Consider the following 22,514-nt stretch of genomic DNA (forward strand, 5'->3'; position numbering starts at 1 on the left):
GGCATCTTAAGCCTTGGATCTTCCTGCAAGGCTCAGTCAGGTTGCTGCACAACCCAGCCTGCAGACCCAACCTAGCAATGGAAGAGACCTGCCAGGACTTCAAGCCCAGGGCCAGGAGGACTCTGCAGCTCAGCATCCACAGGTTCACCCTCTCCTGGTCTCCAATGATGAAAGGAAGGAAGTGGGAACCATATCATTTCCTATGGGAAACTAACCTTTTGCATAATGATTCTCCACTGGGAAGATCACTGCTTTTCCTACAGGCCCCCAGGGACTTCTAACAGGGCAAACAAATTCTCCATGTGCTTGCCCCTGGCTCTGGCTGCCTGTGCTGGGGACTGGGACAGAACTCCCTGCCTGGGGTGCTGGAGCACCCACACAGGATCGTGATGGCATCCACAGAACTTTGTGCACACACAGACACAAAGAAGGGGACACGTGAGTGCCAACGTGACTGGAGCTGAACACAATCAGAATGAACACACTTTGGAAGAAGTGTTCCTGGGGGACAAGGACATGCAGCAGACACACCATCACCTGGCCTCCCTCCTGACATCCTCAGGATGCCCAAAATAGACCCCAAAAGGAACCGGGGTGGTCTGGCTGCTCCCTGCACAGCCCCAAACAAGGCACAGGGTGGGAAAGGAAAGCAGAGAGCACCCAACCCTCCTGCTGGCATCCCTGCAGAGGCAGGAGGCCCTGCACGTGGCATCCTGGATCAGGCAGCATCTCCATGATGGGATGAAATCATCACACACGCTCCTGCTCTTTCCTTCCAAGTCACTGGCGCTGTAGGTCTCCATTTTTCCAGATTATCTCATTTTTGGCACCTGAATTCACAAACTGGGGCTCGCTTCCCACTCAGCCCCTCCATTTGGGACCTGAGGCTCTAGGCACTTTCCTGTTAAAAATAATAACAACAACAAAAAGAAAAGACTACCCGGAATCCAGCCCAAATGTGTCAGCTGGTTTTAAGGAAATGTTTCCCTACAGAGCTTTAATCTTTTTGCTCAGTGAAATTGCAGTGCAGCTCAGGGAGCTGGAAATGATTACTCACTGTTTCTCCACTCAGCCCTGGCCTCTTCATTGCAGGGAGTGATGCTGTGTTAACAGTCCTCCAAATTCCTCCAAGCCCAGCTCCAGAAATACAGCTCAGCCCTTGCAGGACAGCACAGAAGAAAAGTCACCCCAAGGCTTGGGTGGCTTTGCCTCTCCATCCCTGGGGTCCACAGAGGTAGGAGAGAGGGTGGAGGCAGGTTAGGGGGGCACTGGGCTGCAGCCCCCACTGTGGTTTCCCCTGCACAGAGCAAGGGGTCCCTGGTTTTTAGATTCAGCCTTTGCAAGGAGCTCAATGGATCTGAAAGGTTTTTTCTTCCTGTTGTTTTTGTATTCTTTTCATCTTAGCCCAACTCTAAGGGATCCTCTGACATAAAAAGTTCTAATGAAAAAGCTTTCCACAGAGGTCCAAGGCTGGAAAAAAAGGACAAAAATGTTGAATTGTTTCACTCTTGTGATGTCATCCTGCTTGTTCTGCAGCAAAACAGGAGGAGGGACCCTGCTGCCTTTTAAGAGGAACCTGGCACCCTACACAACTGTCCCACCTGAGGGCATCAGCCAACAAAGGAACCAAGACTCCAAAAAAGATGAAAGCTCAGAGATGGTTCAGACCATTTTGCACCTCACCATGGTGAGTCACAGCTACTGCAGAGGAAGCTCAAGCCTCTGTTTTAAATGATTGTTCCCACAATTCATTGTATCTACTTTTATTTATCTAAACAAGCTCCAGAGCACCCTTCCAAGAAGGGACCATGAGGGAGGAAAACCGTGGCACCTCCTACCCTCCTCCCAACTTGAGAATCCCAACTCCAGAGCAGGCTCAGCCCACACCACTGGTTGGGCTGCCCTAATGAAGTTCAGTGCTATAATTACTCTTTTCCTTTGTGGTTTGCTGTGAACTGCCAAGCTCCATGCCACTGCCTTTCTCCTCTGAGCAGCCTCTTCCTGCACAACATGCTCTCCTGCATCCCTCCAGCAGCAGGACCAGGGGGTAAGGAGGAGGCAGCTGAGCCCCAGCAGCTGGGAGAAGGCAAGTCCCAGGGCTGAGGGCAGCTGGAGGCAGCTGCCTGCAACTGAGCTCTTTGCTCTGGAGAGCCACCAAGCCACAGGAGCATCTCCCTCAGGTGCCCCAAACCCTGGGAAGCAGTCAGAGGAAGCAGGGCTTCACACCACGGCTTGTCTCTGCTGCAGAGCTCAGAGAGCCAAAGTTCTCACTTGGGGGGGCGTGGTGGGGCCAGAGCTGCAGGAGAGCTGGGAAGCATTGGCAACAAAGCTGCACCCATCAGCTGGGCTCCCTAAGGGTCCCTGCAAAGCCTCTCCATGGGCTTGCACCAGTCACAAGGGGAGATGCCATCCACCAGCTCAGCATCACCCCAGGGTAAGCATTGTGGACTGAGGAGAAGAGTGCCCTGAAATGGGGTCCTGGGCAACAACAGCCCAGGGCAACCTCAAGTCATGGAGATGGAAAAGATTGGAGACAATCAGGAAGGGGACACAGGCTCTGGCAGCAACTCTTGTCTGTATGTTGGTGGTGACACAGAGGGATAAAGACCCAGAGCCCTCCCTGCGCCAACAACTTTGTCTCCTGGCTCTTGGAGGCATTTAGACTGAAAGCCCCTTTTGTACCAGGACCAGGGGCTGGCTTGCTATGCAAGACAGACCCCAGACAGCTGGGCTCTGAGGTAAAACTCATCCCCAGCAGCTGTTCCAGGCCTCTAGAGTCCTTTATGATGCAGAGAGCCCTCCCCCTCCTGTCCTGGCAGCTGCAGGATTCAGCAACTTAGATGTTCTTCTACTCTTAAAGTGCCCAGCCACCCAAGGCTCAGAGAAGCCCAAACCCAATAGTAAAAGACTGAGCCCCCCCTCCCCCAGGAGCTGTGCCTGGGACCGGGAGTCTGTGAGGAAGGTCCAGGCTGAGCAGCATCATTGGGCTGTGCCTTAGAGCCCAGCTGGAGATGAACCAACCTGTTACCTGCTGGAGGCATTGATCCACTCTTGAAAACTCAGCTTGGAAAAGTCACACCTAAGCTATAGACACTGGGAGAAACATACTCAAGGCTCACAGGTTGAATATCAACTCCACTACTGACTCCTGATTTGATTTTAGGCTCTGCACACCAACCAAAACACAACCTCTCCTCAGCCCTGTGCCCAGAGAGAGGAGATGCAGCTGAGAACCATCCCATGGTGGAGCAAGAGAAGGGCAAATGGCCCAGCTCTGATGCCAGGCAAGGACCTCCCAGGTCCTGGGCTCAGCCACCACATGCAATCCCACAGCCCCCAGGAACAGAACACAGGGTGGGGAGATGATGCCCTCCAACTGACTGCTGCATCCATCACTGGAGAGAACTCATGAGTGCTGGGGATCAGAAAAATAATGAACAGGCTAGAAGAGGGGGGAAAAAAAAGCAAAAAAACCCCACATCCAAAACATTAGGGAGAAAAACTGCCAGCAGGGAGGGGAGGGAAGCTGGCTGCTCCACAGGATTCATTGAAAACAAGATAGAGCTAATCCAAGCCAGCACTCCAGTTTAATAGTGGCTCTGGTCCATGATGTTATTAGACTTTGGCTCTAAGGCCAAAAAAAGCCTGACTCCTGCTAATGAAGAGGCAGTTTCTGCCTCAGAGCAACAACACTAAACAAGAAGCCACCACAACACTTCCAGAGCCACCATCTCCCCAGCACACCAGAGGCTTCCTGAGATGCTGCACAGGTGGATGCATCCACACATGGGGCCCGAGCTGGCAGAATTGTTGTTTTCTGCAAGCATCGAAGCTTTTGGCATTTTCTTTTTTTATTTCCTTATAGGCTTGATAGGATTTTTAATTCACACTGACATCTCTTTCAGCCCGGATAAAGCCAAGGATAACAGCCATGTATGTAGACACATCTGAGCACAGATCCAAGACCAGCCTTGAAAGGCATCACCACTGAAGCTGAAAGACCAGCACTACCCCACCACGTAGCATCCCAGACTGGACCCATCAGGATCCCAGACTGGAGCACAGCCAGCATCTCACCCAAGCAGCTTCCCAGAGCTGGACTCACCTTCTTCTCTCTTTGGTGGGCTCTCCATCAGCACTGGTTGTGGCTTTGGCTCTGCCTGGGGTGGTTGGGTGGGCAGGGGAGGCTCTGAGCTCTCCACTTGCCGTGCTGGTGGAGCTGGGACTTCAGCAGCCTTTGCTACCTGAATTTCCACCCTCTTGGTGGCCACGTCGAGTGCAGGAGCAGTGGTTGTCTCAGCTCTTCTCTGGGGCATCTCAGGGATCTTGGACGGTGGTGCCTCCACCCTCCGGAGCCCCGGCTCCTGGGGTTTGCTGAGGGTGATCTCAGTCCTCCTGGGGCTGGGTTCTGGGGGTTTGTGCCCCACCACATCTGCTCTTTTGAGGCCAAACCTCGAGAGCCCTGGGGTGGAGTTCTCCACCTGCTTGGATGATATGTCAATGGAGATTTCTGTTCTTCTGGACACTGGCTCAGGCAGTTTGGGTCCAGAGAGCTCCACTCTCCTCAGAGGAGGCTTGGGTGATCTTTGGGCTGTGGGGTCCACATGTCGGGTGGGTGGTTCCGAATTCCTGGCACCGAATTCCTGAAACTTCTGTGTGGAGCTGGACACGGTGGACCTGAGGAGGGTGTTTGGGGTCCGTCTTTGTGGGGTGGAGGAATTTGAAGACTGATCTACCTCCTCGACCTCAAAAGACCTTTTCAGAGCTGGAAAACACAAGAAGGATTTCAGAACTGAGTTACTGTCCACCGGAGTATTTTAAGAAACATTTACAGACACTGCCTGAGGCTCAAAACCCCAGTTCTGCTCCTTCACCTAGGGTTTCACAAACCCATTTAAAGCTGGTGGGCACTGAGGGCCAGGCTCTGCCTCTTCAGCCAAGTTACAAACCCAGTTATAAAACTAGAACCAGAGCCAAGAAATTCAGCTCCAGAACAGTAACTGTGCCCACACTGCTCTCCATCCCATTCACACCCCACATGTGCTCAGAGGGGAGCAGAGGGCCCCATGGAGTGGAACAGGGCACAGGACTGGGGGTGGTCAGCAGTCCAGCTCCCAACACCTCCCTCTCCCATGCACATCCAAAGGATGCACAGGTAAACACAGGCTTCCCTGTGAGTGCTGCCAGCAAAATCCAAGTTGGAAACAGGAAAACAGTCCCAGGAGAGCACCTAATCCCTAAAAATGCAGCAAGAAAACCAAAGGTGGCAGCCACAGAAGCTCAGATCCTTAAAAACAAATCTAGAGATCACTTGAGCCAAAGACTAACATGCTTTGAAAACGCTGACATGAGCCCCTGATACAAAGAAGGGGCCCACTGGGAGGCATTAGGGAGATCCTAACATTTGGATCCCACCCAAACACTACAGGCTGCCCATTCCCCCTGTGGCCTGCAACACCCGGACAGGCACAGGGTCAGGGTAGGATGGGGCACAGCCCTGGGGTCCCAAAGGAGCTCCCATGAGGTGAGGCTGAGCCAGCATGGTGACAGCCCCAGCCTGATGCTGACCATGCTGCTGACAACCACCACAGCCACCAGTAATGAGTCCACCCATCTTTTACAGCAACAGGATAATACCAATGAGATTTAGCCTCTAAAAAACAAGGCTTGATATCACGTAGGACACAGGAGCTGAGGTGAGAGACTGGAGCACAGCCTGGGATGTCCACCCAGCCCTTGCCATGCCTGGGATGGAGCTGGAGAAGAGTCCCCATGCAGAAAACATCTGCTCTGCTCCATGGGACTGCTGCAACCCCCCAGGCCAGAGCCAGGGGACCTGGGGACTCTCATACACATCCGTTTGGTGGAGAGGAGCCATCTGGCTGGGCTGGATGAAGGGGCTGTCCAGGTGGCAGCTGTCCCAGCTCTGCTCCCAGCTGATTGCCAGCACCTACCCCAGCTCCAGGCAGGGCCAGCAGCAGCTGGGGACAGGGATGGCCTCGTGCATGGCAGCAGCTCCAAAGGATCCCAAAGGAGATGTTGAGGAAAAAGAGACCCTCAGAGCTGAGGCTCATGTCTTGCACAAGCCACAGGGAGGCACCCAAGGGTGAAAGTTTCCCTTTTTTGGGAGAAATACCCCAAAAACGTTCAATCTGAACACCAGGCTGCCAAAGCAGGCAGAAGAGGCAGTGGGCAGACTGGGACTGAGACCCTCCCTGGGATGTTCCTTATTAGTGACCCAGTAAAAGCCCCTCTTTGGGAGTCCCTGCATGCTCAGGGACAGACAGACCCCCACATCCCCCAGCTGTGGGTCAGACCCCCGTGCAGTTTCTGGCGGGAAGGGAGTGGGATGGGGTTGGAAGTACAGGTGATCCACCCTGGCTGGATGGAAACTGGATGGAAACAGCAGCACAGACACTGCATGACCACGAAGAGAGGAAAGCACTGAAGCGTGACACACAACATCCACCGTGGAAAAACCAGGAAGAGCCCCATGAAAAGCCATTTAATGACAAAATGGGCTGTTCGGCATCTCAAAAATAGTCAGGCAACAGCAGAGGGGGAGAGGGAGGCAGGAAACAAAAAGAAAGATATTTTTCTTCCATTTTTTCTGCCCTGTTTTCTGAATCCTGCCAAGCCCTCCCAGCCATGCCACTGCTCACTTGCAGAAGCAGGATGCTCTCTCTGGCAATCTCTGACCCATGGTCTATGCCTGGCACATCTCCTGCACTGCAGCTCTGCCTCCAAGTCCCAAGAACAATTAATTTAAAAAAGCCCCACACTTGAGAGCTGCTCCAACATGTCCATTAGTCTCAGGTCTCCATAAATGAGCCGGAGCTCAGACTCACCAGCACAAACCTGTCTTTCATTTTCCTTCTACATCACACCCTTAATCCAGAAAATAACATTTTAGCAACTTTTCCCCCCCCACAAGTTTTAAACAATGCACCAGTCAAACCCAGTTGCATTTTTCAGGAAACAAAAGGAGCAGAAGAGACAACCCAACGGGGAGCCCTTCCCCAGCCTTGAGCAGAGCCAGGCAGGAGAGAGCAGTGGAGGACAGAGCCTGGCCAGGAGCTCCCTGCTGGAAGGGATCTCAGTTTTGTCCAGATCAGGTTTTTAAAAGCTGCCCATCACTCCTTCAGCCAGCTCAACCTCATTTGATTCCCTCAATAGAGCAGCCTAATAACTTCAAGCTCTCAAGGAACCTGATAGCAAAGGAAATGCTGGTGAGCATCTGTCCTTAGTGAACATTGCCCTGGAAATTTCTCAATGCCAAGGGACTTCCCTCTGACTTGATAATGAGTTTTGGATAGGAACAGCCCTGCTGACCTCCAGGCTTCATCTCAGCTCTCTTAAGTCAAAAAAAAGGTCAAGGCCCAGACACAAAGGGGTTCAAATAGCTCAAGGAAGACTTGCAAAACTGTGATTACAGCCCCAAGAGGCTCAAGCCATCCAAATAAGGCTCCCCGTGCCATTGCTGTGGCCACTACAGACAATTAACAAAGTACCAGGGGGCTGGGCAAGGAACCATGGCCCAGGAGAGGGTTGGAAATTCAGCAATTTCTGACAGCAAAATTACAGACTCCCAAGTCCCAGTGGCATTCCCTCCTCAGTGGTGTCACTGACTTGCCTGGGGACAACCCAAGAGCTTTCCCACCTGTGGCTCTCTGCAGAACAGGATTTACATCTCATGCTTCTGGTTGCATGAGAATTCTGGTACTCAGCTTGTCCTGCCAGCATTTGGTCACTGCCCTGAGTCCTGCCCAGCCTGGAGAAAGTCAAACATCTCCTGTGCAAAAAGGGAGAGGGACTGTGATCCACAGGATTTGTCTTTCCACCTTCAAGGCAGACATCCACTGCCATAAGCATGATCCTCAGGGATGCCACCTCCAGTGACTGCTGGCCCTCATCCAGCTCCCCTCCTCAGCATCAGCTCCCTCCTGCTCCTTGCACAAAGGAGAGAAAAGGACATCAGGAAGCAAAACAACTCTCAAAAAAAAAAAAAAAAAAAAAAAAAAAAAAAAAAAAAAAGAAGAGAAAAAGCTTAAAAATAGCCTGTCCTGCCCAGAGCCAAGAAAGGAAAGTAAACAGCCTCTGCTCCAGATGATCCTCCTCCTGGCTTCCTGCAGGGAAGCTGCAGGCTGGGCAGTGATGGAGGGAGGGCCCAGCACACCACCCCCACCACACCAGCAGTCATGGATAATGCTCCAGGTCCCTGGGAAGCCTTGGGTCCATACATCCCCAAAACCCCAGGTCCAGGTGTCCTTGTCCTGAGCAGGGTCTGGGATGCTGCAGGGTTATCCTCACTCGTTTTCCAGCAGGTTTTCAGCACTAGAAGGGCCTCCTCATCCCACAGCCAGCATCTGATCCCCTGGCCTGTGTCCCAGGCAGCTGGCAGGGAAAGAGGTGGAGGTGCTGAGCATTGCCCTTCCTCCTCTTTCCCTGGAGATGCCTGCACCACGGGCTCTGAGCACAAACTGCTGCTGCCACTGACATGCACTTCCTTTTTAACAACTCCAAACCAATTTGGTTGGCTCCAGCTTAATCTGCCATCACTGGAGGCACCAGCTCCCCTCCCACAGCAGGGAAACCTCAGAATCCCCTAAAAGGAGATTTCCAAGTGCTTTCCTTTTGGAGAAAACTGCCACCTGCCTCTGCCTGCAACCATTGTCCCTGGAACCAGAATCCCCTGGGGTCCCTTGGAGATCAGAACTTTGCAAGCTCTTGAGGTAGCAGTTTTTATTTTTTTTTGCTCAGCATCTCCAAGCTGTGGCACCATTCCACGGGGTCAACCAGACAAGTCCAGCTTTACAAAACACCATTAATCCTGGCAGATGAGGAAGGCACAAACTTCCCAAGCCAGACCTGCTGCAGGCAGCTCCACACAACAGCAGCAGTTCCTGCAAACCTGCAGTCTTCACCCAAATGTGGTCCCAGCCAACCACATGCTTTGGGCTTCAACCCCAGCTTCCCGAGCAAGAAGAGGGCTGAGAAGTAGTTAAATATTTCTCTCTCTTCCTATTTGGTGCTGGGGATGTCTGCTCTGAGTGGCTGCTGTGTCCTCCCAGTTGCCCAGCCAGCCCTCAGCAGCTCACATGCCAGCAGTTGGAGATGCTCTTTAGGAATTTTGCAAATTGGGAAAAGGGAGGGGGCAGAGGTCTGGGTCAAATCCCAGCAGCTCATACAACAGCCAAGATTTTTTATGGAGAAATCACAAGCAAAGCAGCATGGCCAGGGCCTTGTACCTACACACTTCTCTCTCTAAAGGTAAGTATTTCCTTGGGGGTCCCAGTTAAGCCAAGGGCACCCAAATGTCACCAAGGGCTCTGTCTCCTGCCCAAGGGCTCTGCAGCTTCCAATGGGAAGCACTGGGGTTACACAACATGCTGCTCACCATGGCTCATCCCACCCCACAGCCCTGCTCTGGGGACCCCACAAGACCCAGGAGAGGTCAACGAGGGAACATCTGCTCCTCTTTTTGCTCCTTTTTAAGTGAAATACCCAACTTCCAGCCAAGGGACTGCTTTATACAAGGAAACCACTATGCACAGAGCTCTGGAGGAGACCAAAATAAACAGCAAGGGATGCTGGTTCCTCTGGGACCTGCTGCACAACTGGAGCCTCCGGCTCCTCGGGGCTGCGGTGCTTCCCATTAAACATCCTCTGCCCCTCATGTGGTCTCTGTAACCCCAGGGTTACATTTGCTTGCTTGCTTAAGCATGGAAAAGCTTTCCTTGGGTTTTTCAACACATAAGAGCCTTATGGGAGCAGGGCAGGCAGGCGCCCTGTTATTTCACACGATACAATGGCACCGTTTGAGAGCTCTGACTTTCTTTAAACTGCTACCAGATGGTCACCTCCTGTTCCCGGGAAGGAAAGAAGGGGAAGCTGCAGGTCTCATCTTTCAAGGAGCCCTTGGAAACCCAGCACAGCATTAACCACTCACAGCTCTTACTTAAAGCTTCCCAGACCCCTGTCACCAGGCAGCAGGATGCTCACGGTGGTTTTCTGGCCCAACTTGAGTGCAAAGAGTCACATTACTGAGGGACCTCCTGGGTCTGCCTTGTCCAAACCCACCATCCACGATGCTGCTGAAAAGCTGCTGCCATCCATACCAGAGCTGAATGAATTTTAGTGAACTAAAAGCTTTGTTGCAGTAGGATGTAGGCTCCAAACAAGCTGGATGTTGTTCCCACATCTACAGGGTGTACCTGAATTGTACATTAAACCTAAAAGTCCCCCAGCAGAAGAGGGAAGGAACTGCAACACTGCTGCCAGACCAGGGCATCTCTATCCCATCTTCCACAATAAGGAGCTCCCTACTGCACCTTGGGTCAAAACCAGAGGGCTGAGATGGGAGATGCACTGACAGCACAAGCAGCAAGCGATGCTACACATGTTCTTAGGGTTTTGTGAGGGTATTTACAGCTTCAAAACAACCTGAGAAATTCAGATCCCCTCTTACATCTGGGAAAATGAAGGCAGGAAACTTTAAAAGCACCTCTCCCAAAGCTACAAGTCATTCAACATGAGACAGAAATCAGGTTGCTGGATCCCCTCTGTGTGCCTGTGCCAGGTTTCACACCTTTCCTTTACCCATAAATCAAGCTTGTTGCAATACATACATAAAAGCACATATATAAAAATATATATATCTAACAATCTGCTGTTTCAACACAACTCCCACACTCTCCTGGGTCCAGTTATGAATGGTTTATGTACAAATAAATCCTTTTCCTGATTTTTACAAACAGCATTCAAAACAAGTTGCAATAGGTTGCATGGTCTGACACAAATCCTGTGTAGAAGACAATGCTGGCAATGTGCTGTCAACATGCAGTGTCCCTTCCTGAACTGTGCAAATGGTACCCAGAGCTGAGTTAGAGAGGAAAATTGCAGATAAATGAAAGTTTAGGGCTCTGACTTAAAGCAAAGCTTTTCAAGCAGTATTTCACTTGCACATAGTAAGCTACAAAACAACCAGAGAGCAATGCAGCAAACCCCTCACTTACCAGAAATGAACATGCTAAAGTAAAGTTGGGACTAAGAACAGAAAAAAAATTAAAAGTATGCTCAGATTAATTCAAAATCCCAGCTTTCCAGTACTTATAATACAGTTTCAGGAAGGTTTTAGCTTTGCTTCTCCATTCCACTTTGCTTTATATAACCATTAACTCTCAGCAAAATGCTTCCAGATCAGACCAGTATATTTTACATCCCTTATATTCATTTCATACTCGTACAGAAAATCACATAAAATTCAGGGCCTCCAGCCCAGCAGATTGCATTACTGGCTCTGCCACAGGCTCTCTGCAGTGTTTGCCTCTGGTCTGTGCTCCAGTTTCCTTTCATAAGGGGAGGAGGAAGGACAGAAGTAAATCTCTGCACCTCCCAGGGGACCACAGATTTGGTTTGGTTCCCTGATGTTTCTGAAATGCCTTAAAATGATTACTCAGAAGGCAAAAGTATGAGGCAGTCTTGCAGCCTCCAGGTCACCCTGTGCTGCCAGCTTCACCACTGGTAGCACACTGGGTGTAGGAAGCTGTAAGCACCCAGACACCATTCCCATGGGACACAGGTCCCAAGACACACACAAGGGACATCAGAAATCACTCTGGAGGGCAACCAGCCTTGGTGATGGGGACTGGGTGATTAAATCATTAAGAGATTGAGTTTCCACTGCAGAAGGTGTGCTGATGAGTGGTGTTGCAACACCCTGGTTAAAAAGCTACAGGAAAGAGTAAATTAGTAAAAGCAGCTAAAAGGAGGGAGCTGGGAGCCTTTGAGGGCAGCAGCCCTGCCTGCTGATTGCTGGGGTCCCTGCAGCCAGCTCTGGGGGTCTCCAGCACCACAATGACAGCAGTTGTCCAAACGTCCTGAAAGCTGGCAGGGAGCAGATCACTCCTCCTTTCTTCTCCCTGGTAAACTACACAAGCTTAAAAAAAATAATAACAATTTTTAAATTTTCATCCTTTTCACATTTCCCCATATTTGCACTTCCAACGATCACACAAAGGAAAGACTCAAGTCCCATCCCCAGTCCTCACCACACTCCTTCCCTCCCCAACCAGTTCAGATGGCCAGTGCCACCAGTGCTGATGCCCTCACTGCTAACCCTGCTGAGACTCCCAGTCTGGAGAGCACCCAACTCACCAGGAGCTAGAGGCTATGGAATTTTGTGGTGCTCACTCAGACTGCCACCTCTGCTGCAGGGAGGATGGGGGAACAGAGCAGTGTGGTCCCAGCATCCCCTGATGGTGGTGCCTACACCCAGGCCTGCACAGCCCCCCAGAGCTATCCAAGGAGCACCATGTGGGAATGTCCTCACCATGAGCACTTTGAAGGCAGCAGTTAAATACTGCTCTCCTCATACAGCAAACACATTTACGACAGTGATATAGTGACTAAGGTTACATTAATCATCAAAATTTACATGACTTGCACACCACTGCTGTCTAAAGCTTTTGTATGTAGACGTTCTGTAGAACCCAATGTTTCTCAGTATTGTAGTATTGCCAAACAATGCTTTTTCAGATTGCCTGAAAAGGTTAACAATCGAAGCTAAAAATCACCTAGAGAGTAACACAGGTATCACAAAAGTGGGGCAGCACAACCACTGGCACCAGTTTTGGGGCTGGGACTGGTACACAACTGCAGTATTCTGGCAGTACTTACACCTGTATTCTTTAGAAAAGTGAATCAATATATCCATGTAAGCACACCACAAGTTTAACACCTTCCACTCCTATTTAATCACCACATCCATTTGTATGCAGAGAATCACACCACCACCCCTGAGGTCTCCCCTTTCTGCATGCAAACCCAGAGCTAGCCTGGACAGATCCTCTACCTGGGTCACCACTCTGAAGGTGTCCCCAAGAACCCCAAGTGCTGAGCTCCATCCAGCAGCCTTGCCAAAACAATCACATTACATGGCTGTGCCTGAGTCACAGCCATCAGGAGATAAGAGCTCTCATCAGTCTGGGGGTAGCCCTTCAGAATAAATCAGAAGAACAAACCCCTCATTGCCCAAGGGCTACTGCTCCTCACCAGCACCATTTGTGCAGCAGGGAAGGGGGATGGAGGGGGCTCTCCCCACCAGCACAGCAGGGAGGTGCAAACTGCTGGTGCCTCCATGAATAAAGCAGAGAGGTGCCAGGACCAAATGATACCCTGAGGACATGATGTGAGAGGTGCTGAAGAGCATGACAGCCTATCACTGTTCCACAAGGAGTTCCCTTGATGAACCCTGGCCCCCAGGTCAGACACATCCTTACCAGAACTGGACTCAGACCCATCAACTCATTTTACAGGCTTCAAACAGTTTAAACCAGGATTTAGGGTCACTTGGCTTGGTGCTTCTGTGTCCCACCTCTGAAGACCAAGAAGGTGCCACAGCCCACAGCAGCAGAAGGGAGGGAAGGGACAGGGAAAGAGCGGGCCTAATGATCCTACAGAAGGACATTGCCTTAAATATCAAATATCAGAATCAGAAAAATAAATAACTGGAGTGATCATGGGCCTGAAGTCTCCATTATTGTCTCTGGATTTATGGCAAGTCATAGCCCAGGCTTTTACAGTTGTTGTCTGGGTCCTGACTCCTGGGAAAATGGGCTGAGCAGCTCCCTGCAAGGAAAGGCCACAAAGCAGAAAATAAACCAGGACCCAGGTTGTGTGGCCACAGGACACAGAGGTTCGAGGAGTCTCATGTAGCATCATGACATTTTTGCTGACATTTATTGTCCAAGAGATGTAGACGTGGTCACTCACGACCCGTTGTTTTCTAGAGGTGCTTCCTGCTCGTTCTAGTGCCATAAGCCCCCAACAGGCAATGAGAAAGAAGCTGGAGAATTATTGTATTTTAGGTAAGCTTCTTACTAAGGGCAAGATGTTAAAAAGATTCTAGAGATTGGCAAGACCTTGGATGACATAGGATGGTTTCCACACTCCAAAACCTTGACTTACCTCCAGGCACCAGCAGCACACACAAAGTAGATGCCCTGGACCCACTGTAAATATTCATCCCCCTCTTCATCCCTTCCCATCCAGCCACTTTTGAAAGGTTTATTAATGATAAGCACAACACTTTGCCCAAAACTGATCTCAAATGGACAGCAAGAGATTGTCTGTACCAGCCAACACTGGAAACCCTCCATGCTGACACAGAGCCAAGGACACTCTGCTCCATGCTGCAGTGGTTGCCTGTCCCCAAGGAGATGCAGCCCAGCTCTCCTTGCATAAAATTACTATAAACAACAACCTTTGGGTGATCCTGCATCTTAACTGAGGCCAGTGGCTACCCCTAGAGCCCAGCTCATGTGGACAGAGAAATACATGTCCTGTTCTTCCCTTTCCCACTCCCTCATAACCTTTTTATTCCCAAGGAACTAAATATACATTGGAAAAAACCTAACTCACAACTGCAGATCTCCACTACTGTAACCAGGCATAGGCGATTTTTCCACTCTGCACTTGAAAGGACAATTCTGCTGGGGAAGACACAACTCCTGCCTTCCCACAGGCACCTTCCCCCAGCTCCTGCCTCTCCCACCACACACTCATTTGGCAGCAAACTCCCTTTCACTTTACCCTTTTATCTCAGATTCAGAAACACAGACAGGAAGAGTGGAAAAAGAGATAAAACTCTCTGAAGCACCTGTAAAGCTCATCTTTGAGGATATCAGAGGTGACTTGCTGAGTCTGAGCACCATCAGCTTGGAGAGAGGCTCTGGTTCTGCCCACGCTGGGCTGGTGACAAAGAGTACCAGAAGAGATTAGTTGCAGGATAATTTGGGGGGGACAGACCAGGAAATCCAACAGTTGGTGTTCAGAAGCTTTACTTCACTATCAGAGTTGAGAAGATCTGCGCTATAATCTGAAAGATCTTTCTGCATTTCCTTTTCCAGGCATTGAACCTCTGCACACGTGGGACGAGCTACCACAGCCCCAGACTCCCAGCCCAGTCCCATTCCACCCTGAATCCATGTGAGATGTTTATACAAACACATCCCCTCTCCGGGGCTTTTCACATTGAATTTGAGCCACATCACCCACATAACATTGTGACCATCCCTCTGGAGCATTCCTCCTAATATTAGCAGCAGGGCTGTGTCTCTGCACCCACAGCAGGCGGGGAGCAGCTGCTCCCCAGGCAGCAGCCGTGCCAGCCCCGAGCAGCCCGGGGGCTGCACTGCAGCCACGTGTTCCACAGACATCCTGGGCATCTGCTCAAATACATTTTAAGGATGAGCCCAAGGGATTCATGCGTGTAGAGAAGCCTGTTTCTAATATGGTCCCCTCCTGAAAACAACCTGGCTTATACCTTTATTGTCTTTTGTGACCCTTAAAACCACAACGTAACTTAGCACAAATCAGTACCTCGCTGAGACAGTCTTTGGCTGAAATGCTAGAAATACCATGTGTCAGGCAGTGCAACATGTGTGTGTAAGGAAAGTAGCTAATAGTGAGGAAGAAAAAAATATTTAAAATAACCAGAGAAGGCTTCCTACCAGCACTGAGGTGTCCTGGCAGGGCTGGAGGCTCCCTGACCTCAGTGCACAATCACTCAGCCCATTCAGAGCACACAATCCTGGAGAGAGATGGGCTATGGGGAATGGGTAAAACCAGGATTAACAATCACCAGTGGTACCTGTCTCGTGGTTTCTCCCAGAGTGAAGCTGCAAGCTTCTGTCACCTCCAGACATCACCTTGAACCCCACCTCACTGCCCTGCCCCTTCGTGCACATCCAGCTCTGCTCAGCACTGACCATCACTGGCAGATTGCAGTCACTGTGACATTGGGTGTTTCAGCATTATGAGGACAGGAACATGGTGCTGACTGACAGCACTGGCAAAGGCAAAGAGTGCTGAGCATCATCACTAACTCACTACCAGTGACTGCCAGCAAAAATGCACCTCATTTACCCCTGGGACTTTGCTCAGCCATATCCCACCAGGATAAGGGGACAGAGCAGATCTCTTCTGTCCCAGTATCAGGCAGCAGATTAACATGCACAGGGCTTTAAACCCTTAGCAGGAAGATGAGCACCATGCTGCAGTTATCTTGGGGCATCATCACAACCAGCCAAGCTGTGAGCAGGAGCATCCACAGTCAAACATTCTTGACACTCCTGTATCCCCCAGTCTCAACAGGACCTGGGTGGTTTGGGGTTTACACCACATTAACACACTGCACAACCATCCCACCACCCAGGTTAATTTACTGCTACACATTCACTCCCTTGCCCCTCAGGGGTTTGCATCTGAGGCTGTCAGGAGCTGAGTGACCTGCAGCCCCTTCCAAGGCAGAGGTGAACTCAGGAAGTGCTACAACAACCAGGGCTTGGGCAGCCACACTTCTGAAGACTTGCCAAAATCTATAAACCCACAGGCAGAACTATTATGTTCTGTAAATCCTGGCACACCACAGACCTAATAGAGCATTTCCCCTATGAGCCATGAGGAAGCTCTTGTTAGTCAAATAAGCAGGATTAGCGCCCTCCCCACAGGATCTGCTGGCTCAGAGTGAGGTGGACACACACATAGTGCTGCCAGGATGCGAGCATCCCCATCACATCATGGGGCATAAGGAAGAATGCCCTGTGCTGTGATTCTCTCTCACATGTTGCTTTGCTTTGGAAACTAAGCTGAAATTGAGTATCTCGTACACTTTTCCCCACACAAAGGGCCTTTGCATCCTCCTTGGGCCCACAGAGCTTGGCAGCTCCCACACCAGCAGCAACTCCTTGTCTCCTGCAACCCAGCAGGTACAAGAAAACTGTAAGTCCTTTACTGGGGAAGGATGCTACCAGGGAAGCAGGCAGGAACAAGGTGATTCAGGTGATTCAGGAGGGCAGGCAGCGTGGGACTGGTAAGAACAAAGAGGGCTCTGGCTGCCGGGTGATCTGGTGCTTCTGGTCCATGGCATTTTTGGCTGATCTTTGCTGCTTGGCCAGAGGCTGCCTGGGGATGAGATACCCACTGAGCCCACATGAACACCACCTCTCCTGCCCTACAGTCTAGAAATTAATTGTCTTGTTCTTGTGGAAACTGCCATGCAACCCAGAGAACTAATTAAATTGTGAAAGAGTAACCCGGCTGCTCCCTGCTCAAGGGCAAGGCCAGACCTTCTTGGCTACAGATGTACAAAGCTTTCCCCAGCCATTCCCTCTGCACAGCCAGGAACTATAAAGCTCTCCACAGACTGAAAAAAAAATCGCATTGCGGAGCGGCTCGGTGCCACGGAGGAGCACACACAGCCCCAACAAGCAGCCCCGAGGCTCACAGCAGAGGCTTTATCATATCCAAGTAGGGAATTACTCATTCTTCAGAGATTGAAATGCAATTGGGGCAGGCTGTAATTACATCAGCACTCGGGAGCCCTGAAGTGGGGAAGCTCATGAGTCCCCAAAGGAGAGTTACAAAGGCTCTGTTGAACCCCGAGTGCCACACTGATGGTGACTTCGGGTCACTCTCTCCCAACTCTCATTTATTCCAAGTCTTCCTGTGGGATGTAACTTCCCTCAGCTTTCTGCTAATCCCCAGCTTTGCTTGGAGAAAGGCCCAGCGGCTGAAAAAAGAGGACATGGCTGCAGCCAAACCTTACCAGGGGGGCTGCAGAGACCCCAGCTCTGCCACCCGTTTCCTGCCTGACCTGGAAGAGGAACCTCCTCAGCTACCCAGCAGGAAAACATTGCTGCCTTCCCTCCCGAGGGCAAGGCTGGATTCATCAGGAGGCAGTGAAGTTGTCTCAGCCTATAGCTACACACGGGGCCCCTGGATAAGCTTTCACCAGGCCCCCAGATCTCCGTTATTTCTCGGTGTTGGTTTTTTTTTTTTTGTTTGTTTGTTTGTTTGATTGTTTGGTTGGTTTTTCTTCTTCTAGAAACCGCTGCAAAAAGCTCAGTTTGGTTCACTGCCAGGATGGGAGAGCGCGGAGGGACGGAGCTGCTCTTCTAAACCTCTGCTCACGAAGATGAGCTCCCCCGAGCCATCTTCTCAACGCCTGCCCAGCCCCTCCGATCCCCCCCCCCCGGCTCTTCTGCCCGTCTTTAACTCCCATACCCATCTGGCAGCAGCACATTTCTCCGATAGCTCAATTTTCCTGCCTGAAAAACCCGGAGTCCTGGGCAGGAGCCACAGGCAGCCGGGAAGAAGGCATCCCCGTCCGCACGCCAAGGGGACTGCAAGGAGAGACCCCACGGAAGAGCAAGGGAAAGCTGTGGGGCAGCTGGAGCTCTGCCACGGGACAACAGCAAAGCTTTCGAGGGCGGGCAGCTCCCGCTATAGACGTGTTTGAAACTTGGGTTCATTACCCACCTCCCCGCTACTCTAAGGGCTGTGTTTGCATCCAAAATCTGGGAGTCAACAGAAGGGCCGGTACCTAGGGTTTCTTTTAGTCGTGTCAGGCGTGTGCTTTCAGCTAAAAAATCTACGTAAAGCAACTCGGGAAAAGCAGAAAAGGAAAAAAACAACCCGTAAGACCTTGCCTGAGCAGATAACACTGGGGCGCAACCCTGCTCCGAACAAAAGACACCGCAGCCCTCTCAGACTGCCAGGGGGTGCGGACTGGCCGCCCTCGGGTTCCCCGCTCCTCCCAGCCCGACCCGCGGTGGGGCCCCAGCAAAAGTCGGTTCCTCCCCGGGTACCGCCGGGAGAAGAAGCCGGACCCTAGGGGAAGGAGCCAGTCCCCGGGCTGGGGGAGCAGCCGGAGGTGCGGGGAGGGGGGGGACAGCCCCGCTCTACCGCAGCCCACCCCTAATCCGGTGCGGCGCCTGCGAGGGGCGCGGGTGGCCCCGAGCTGCCCAGCTCGGCAGCAACTTCTCCCGTTTTTTCCTCAGTTTATCCCCCCAAAAAAAAAACATCCCCCTCCTCTCCTCCCGGCTTTAAACCCCTATCCCTGGGGTCACCCACCTTCGAAATCGGAGATGATGCCCTCCAGGTGGGCGTTGACGGCCGGGTCGGCCATGGCGGGGCGCGGGGCGCTGCCCCCCGGCTCTGCGGGGCGCGGGCGGGCGGGTGCGCGCAGCCGCCGCCGCCTCCGGCCGAATGAATGGGGGAGGGCGAGAGGCTGCGGCGGCCCCCCGCCCCGGCGGGCAGCCTGCCATGCCGCCCGGCCCGGCCCAGCGCGGCCCAGCCCAGCCCGACCCGGCCCGGCCCGGCCCCCTCGCCGCGCACTGGCTGCTCCCCACGCCCGTCACGCCGCGGCCCCCCCTCTCCCCGCACCGCCCCGGCTCCGGGGGTGCAAAGACTCTCGGAGCCCCAGGCAGGAGCCGGGCACTGCCCGCCCCGGGGCTTACAGCATCCGCAAGACTCGAAGTTGTCCCGAATCCCCCCAGCCCAGGGGCGAGAAGAGCTGAGACCCCCTGCTCAATGAGGAGCTCCCGGGAGAAGGGAACAACCCTGGGTAACAACCCCAGGATGCCCCACCGGGATGGCACCAGCCTAAAGGGCTGGGTTACACCATCAGTTGTAACCCACCCGCTTTTCAATTCTGCCCTTGTTTGGAAAGGAGCAGCTCAGTCGACCTCTTCTATTTTTACGATTTCTCAAAATCAAACAAGAGCACGAACTAGCAGTGCCAACCCATCGCTACCAAATCCAAGCCAGTTCTGCAGCCAGCTCTGCAGAACCACTACCAAAGCCCCAGAAGAGGCTGCACAGCCTGCCCCAGATTGCTCCTCTCCAGCCAGAGCCAGAGACGGAACCACCAGCTCCGAGGCATCCACACCAGCCCCCTCCACACCCCTGCTGCCTTTCCTCCACCTCTCACATCCTCTCGGTTTGCGCATCCCTTCGCTCCTTATCTGATGTTTTCCCCTTCCCTTGTTGATTCAGATCCTGCCCTCCTGACCCTCTTTTTATCCTCCCCGCCCTTGTGTTTTATTAGCACCGCTTGAAAGTGATGATACCCACTGAAATGTGTCCAGGCACATCAACAGGAAAAGAAGAATTAATGGGCTGGGTTTTCAAGGCCATTTGGGTGAACCATAGAGAACAATTATGCAAAACAGTAGTACCCTCTGTTACTGCAGAAAGTACATGCTTTATTACTTATGTCACACTTTTAATTTAACACTTCCAAAGTCTGCAAACACCACAGACTCCCCAAGAGTGGATGTGAACTAGAAAATGAAACCAACAGCACCAATTTCCCAGGCTCAAGAAAGAAGTTCCGGGTTAATAGCTTGAGGTTTGGATCCAAGGAAAGGCATGACTATGAAACACAAGAACTGCTTAGCCTTGAGAACACACCCTTAAAATAGAAGTATGGTGTTTTAAGCTAGATACAGTGGGTTTCCTTCCCTTTTGCAGACAGCAGAGCTCAGCTTTTTCATTTCTTGCAACTCCTAGAGATAACAGAAACCAACAGACGACAGCAGTGCAGAGAGGACCAGGCTGTGTATCTCTGTGCAGTCACAGGATGGAAATGTAGATGCAGCTGTGGCACTTTGTCCATAAAGCCACCAGTGTCCATCTCCCCAGCAGCCCCACTGCCTGAACACCACTACCTGCTCCTGAGGCCTCAGAAGAGAAAAGGACCCAAGGTGGACCTGCAGATCCTGTGCTCAGCACCTGCGTGTTGGGTCCCTGCTGTCCTTACATCCCCACGCACTCTGCAGGGAGTGGTGGCAACTGCCAGGTCACTCAGCATCCCACACTGGTGGCACTGATTTGGGAAACAAGTGGCTTTATTTTTCTCAAGTTCCCCTATGCAGGTCACATCCGCAATCCATTTACACCAGGTAAAACTGTAGCTGTCAATATTTAACCTTAATTACTGAGAAAGAAAAAAGCTGCTTTGTTAAAAGTTGCCTCTGGCTCCTTTGCTGGAGGAGCAGAACCTTTGACAAAGGCTGTTGAGCATCAGCTCCCTCACTGCAAGGTTGTAGAATGCTTTTAAAGTGGGGTGGGGAACGAGCTAAACAAGACAAACTAAAAATGAATACATTAAAAAAGATTTAGAAAAGCAATCAAAAAGGACCAAGCACATTTGTTGATGTTCAGAGTCTCCTCCCCGTTGCAAACCCCCCTAAGGCACAGTGTCAGACCCATCACTTGGAGTTTGGTGGCACTCTCTGAGCCAGGTCACACATTTCAGTACTATGATGGGACTCTTTTTGAGGTCAACTGGAGGCAAGAAGTAAACCACTAGGAAGAAAAACAAATGCACAACTATTTTTTGATGGTTCGTAAGCAGTGAGTGTCAGGATGGTGCCCACCAGTCTCATGAAGGTAGTGAAGAACTTCATAGCTCTTCAGCAGAAGAGTTTGATGCAGTTTGATTTAGCCCCAGTTCCATGGGTCACTCTATTTCCTAAGCAAAGATGATGTTTTCATCCTGGATCTAATAAAGGTTTAGCAAATCACCAGGCCTAGAAGAGAGCCCCAAGAAGTGTGAAATAAAATACCTGGACTGTAAGCAGGAGTTCATTTTCATTAAAACCAGCTGGTTAATATTGCACCCACATGCATCTAAGGCACTGAGAAGAGGAAAGGAAAATGGAAAATTACAGCAACTAAGGAATAACAAGAATATCCAGACCTCTAATAGTAAATATTTAAAACAGGAAGGTATGCAAACAGCTCACCCCATAGCACATAACCCATGTGCCTTCTAACAAGGAGGCAAGCAAGCTTTCCTCTGGGAGAGAGGTAAGTCCATCCTTCCCTCTCCTGGAGACTTTCTTGCACTTTTATCTGATTTAGCCATGGTCAGAGGCATGGCTTTACACTAGAGTAAGACCCCAAAAAAAATCATTTGTGTGTCCAGTCTGCACATAACAACTATGCACTAGTTCATCTAGTTTTCTACCTGCCTCCTGAACCCAAGAGTTAAACCCTTGTTGTAGAAAGGCAGAGAACTCTGGGAAGCTCAGCCCCTGTTGCAGAGGGATGGAGAATCTACCACCTCCCCTGGAATTTATTGCTGGGGCTCCCACTCAGCACAGGACAAGTGTGCATCCTACTGGTCCTTCACACCCAGTTTCAGCACTGGCCCAGCTTTATTCGTCTGGTAGATCAAGGAGATGAAGGACCCTGAGTCTTCTGCTGATGAAAGATCTCTCACACTGATCACATCACCCACATTCCCTTTGATAAACTAATCAGGTTCTGCACCTTCTGTCCTTTGTTTCAGGTATTTTCTTCACTCCCTTATCTGGCTTTCCTGTTCCTTTCTCCCAACATTTCACAAGCATTTAACACTGGATTTTTATTTTAATAAGTAGAGAAAACTCACTTTTCAAAAGGAAGAGAGTAGATCACATTTCTTCTGTTGCTTGCTGCTCCCCTTGCTCATAAAACCCAGGGTCTCGCTGGATGTTTGGTTTTGGTTTTTGTTTTATATCAGAGGACTCACTTTAAGCTCCTGGTCAGGTGAAACCTTCAGACAGCAACAGCTGTCCCAGACACAATCCATGCTTTGCAAACCACTGACTGCAGAAGAATTTTAAGTAAATGACTTCTCTGGCTGTATTACATTACAATGGAAACATTTCTTGTTTCACCAC

The 22,514-nt window shown here is 51.1% G+C and overlaps 1 protein-coding gene across 5 annotated transcripts in view; it reads right to left on the minus strand.

Moving 5' to 3' along the window:
- Positions 1 to 22,514, minus strand: part of SEPTIN9 (septin 9) — a 129,378-nt gene that overhangs the window by 49,683 nt on the left and 57,181 nt on the right. For 4 of the 5 annotated variants that reach the window (XM_071764704.1, XM_071764702.1, XM_071764705.1 and 1 more), the window contains one exon: positions 4,106 to 4,765. In XM_071764704.1, coding sequence (XP_071620805.1) covers positions 4,106 to 4,765 — 660 coding nt within the window. Of the gene's footprint in view, positions 1 to 4,105; positions 4,766 to 18,915; positions 19,125 to 22,514 lie in introns of those variants that run through there. The other variant, XM_071764703.1, reaches the window with a different exon arrangement.

The sequence above is a fragment of the Heliangelus exortis genome, chromosome 20 (genome assembly GCF_036169615.1).
Source record: "Heliangelus exortis chromosome 20, bHelExo1.hap1, whole genome shotgun sequence".
NCBI classification, from domain to species: Eukaryota; Metazoa; Chordata; class Aves; order Apodiformes; family Trochilidae; genus Heliangelus; species Heliangelus exortis.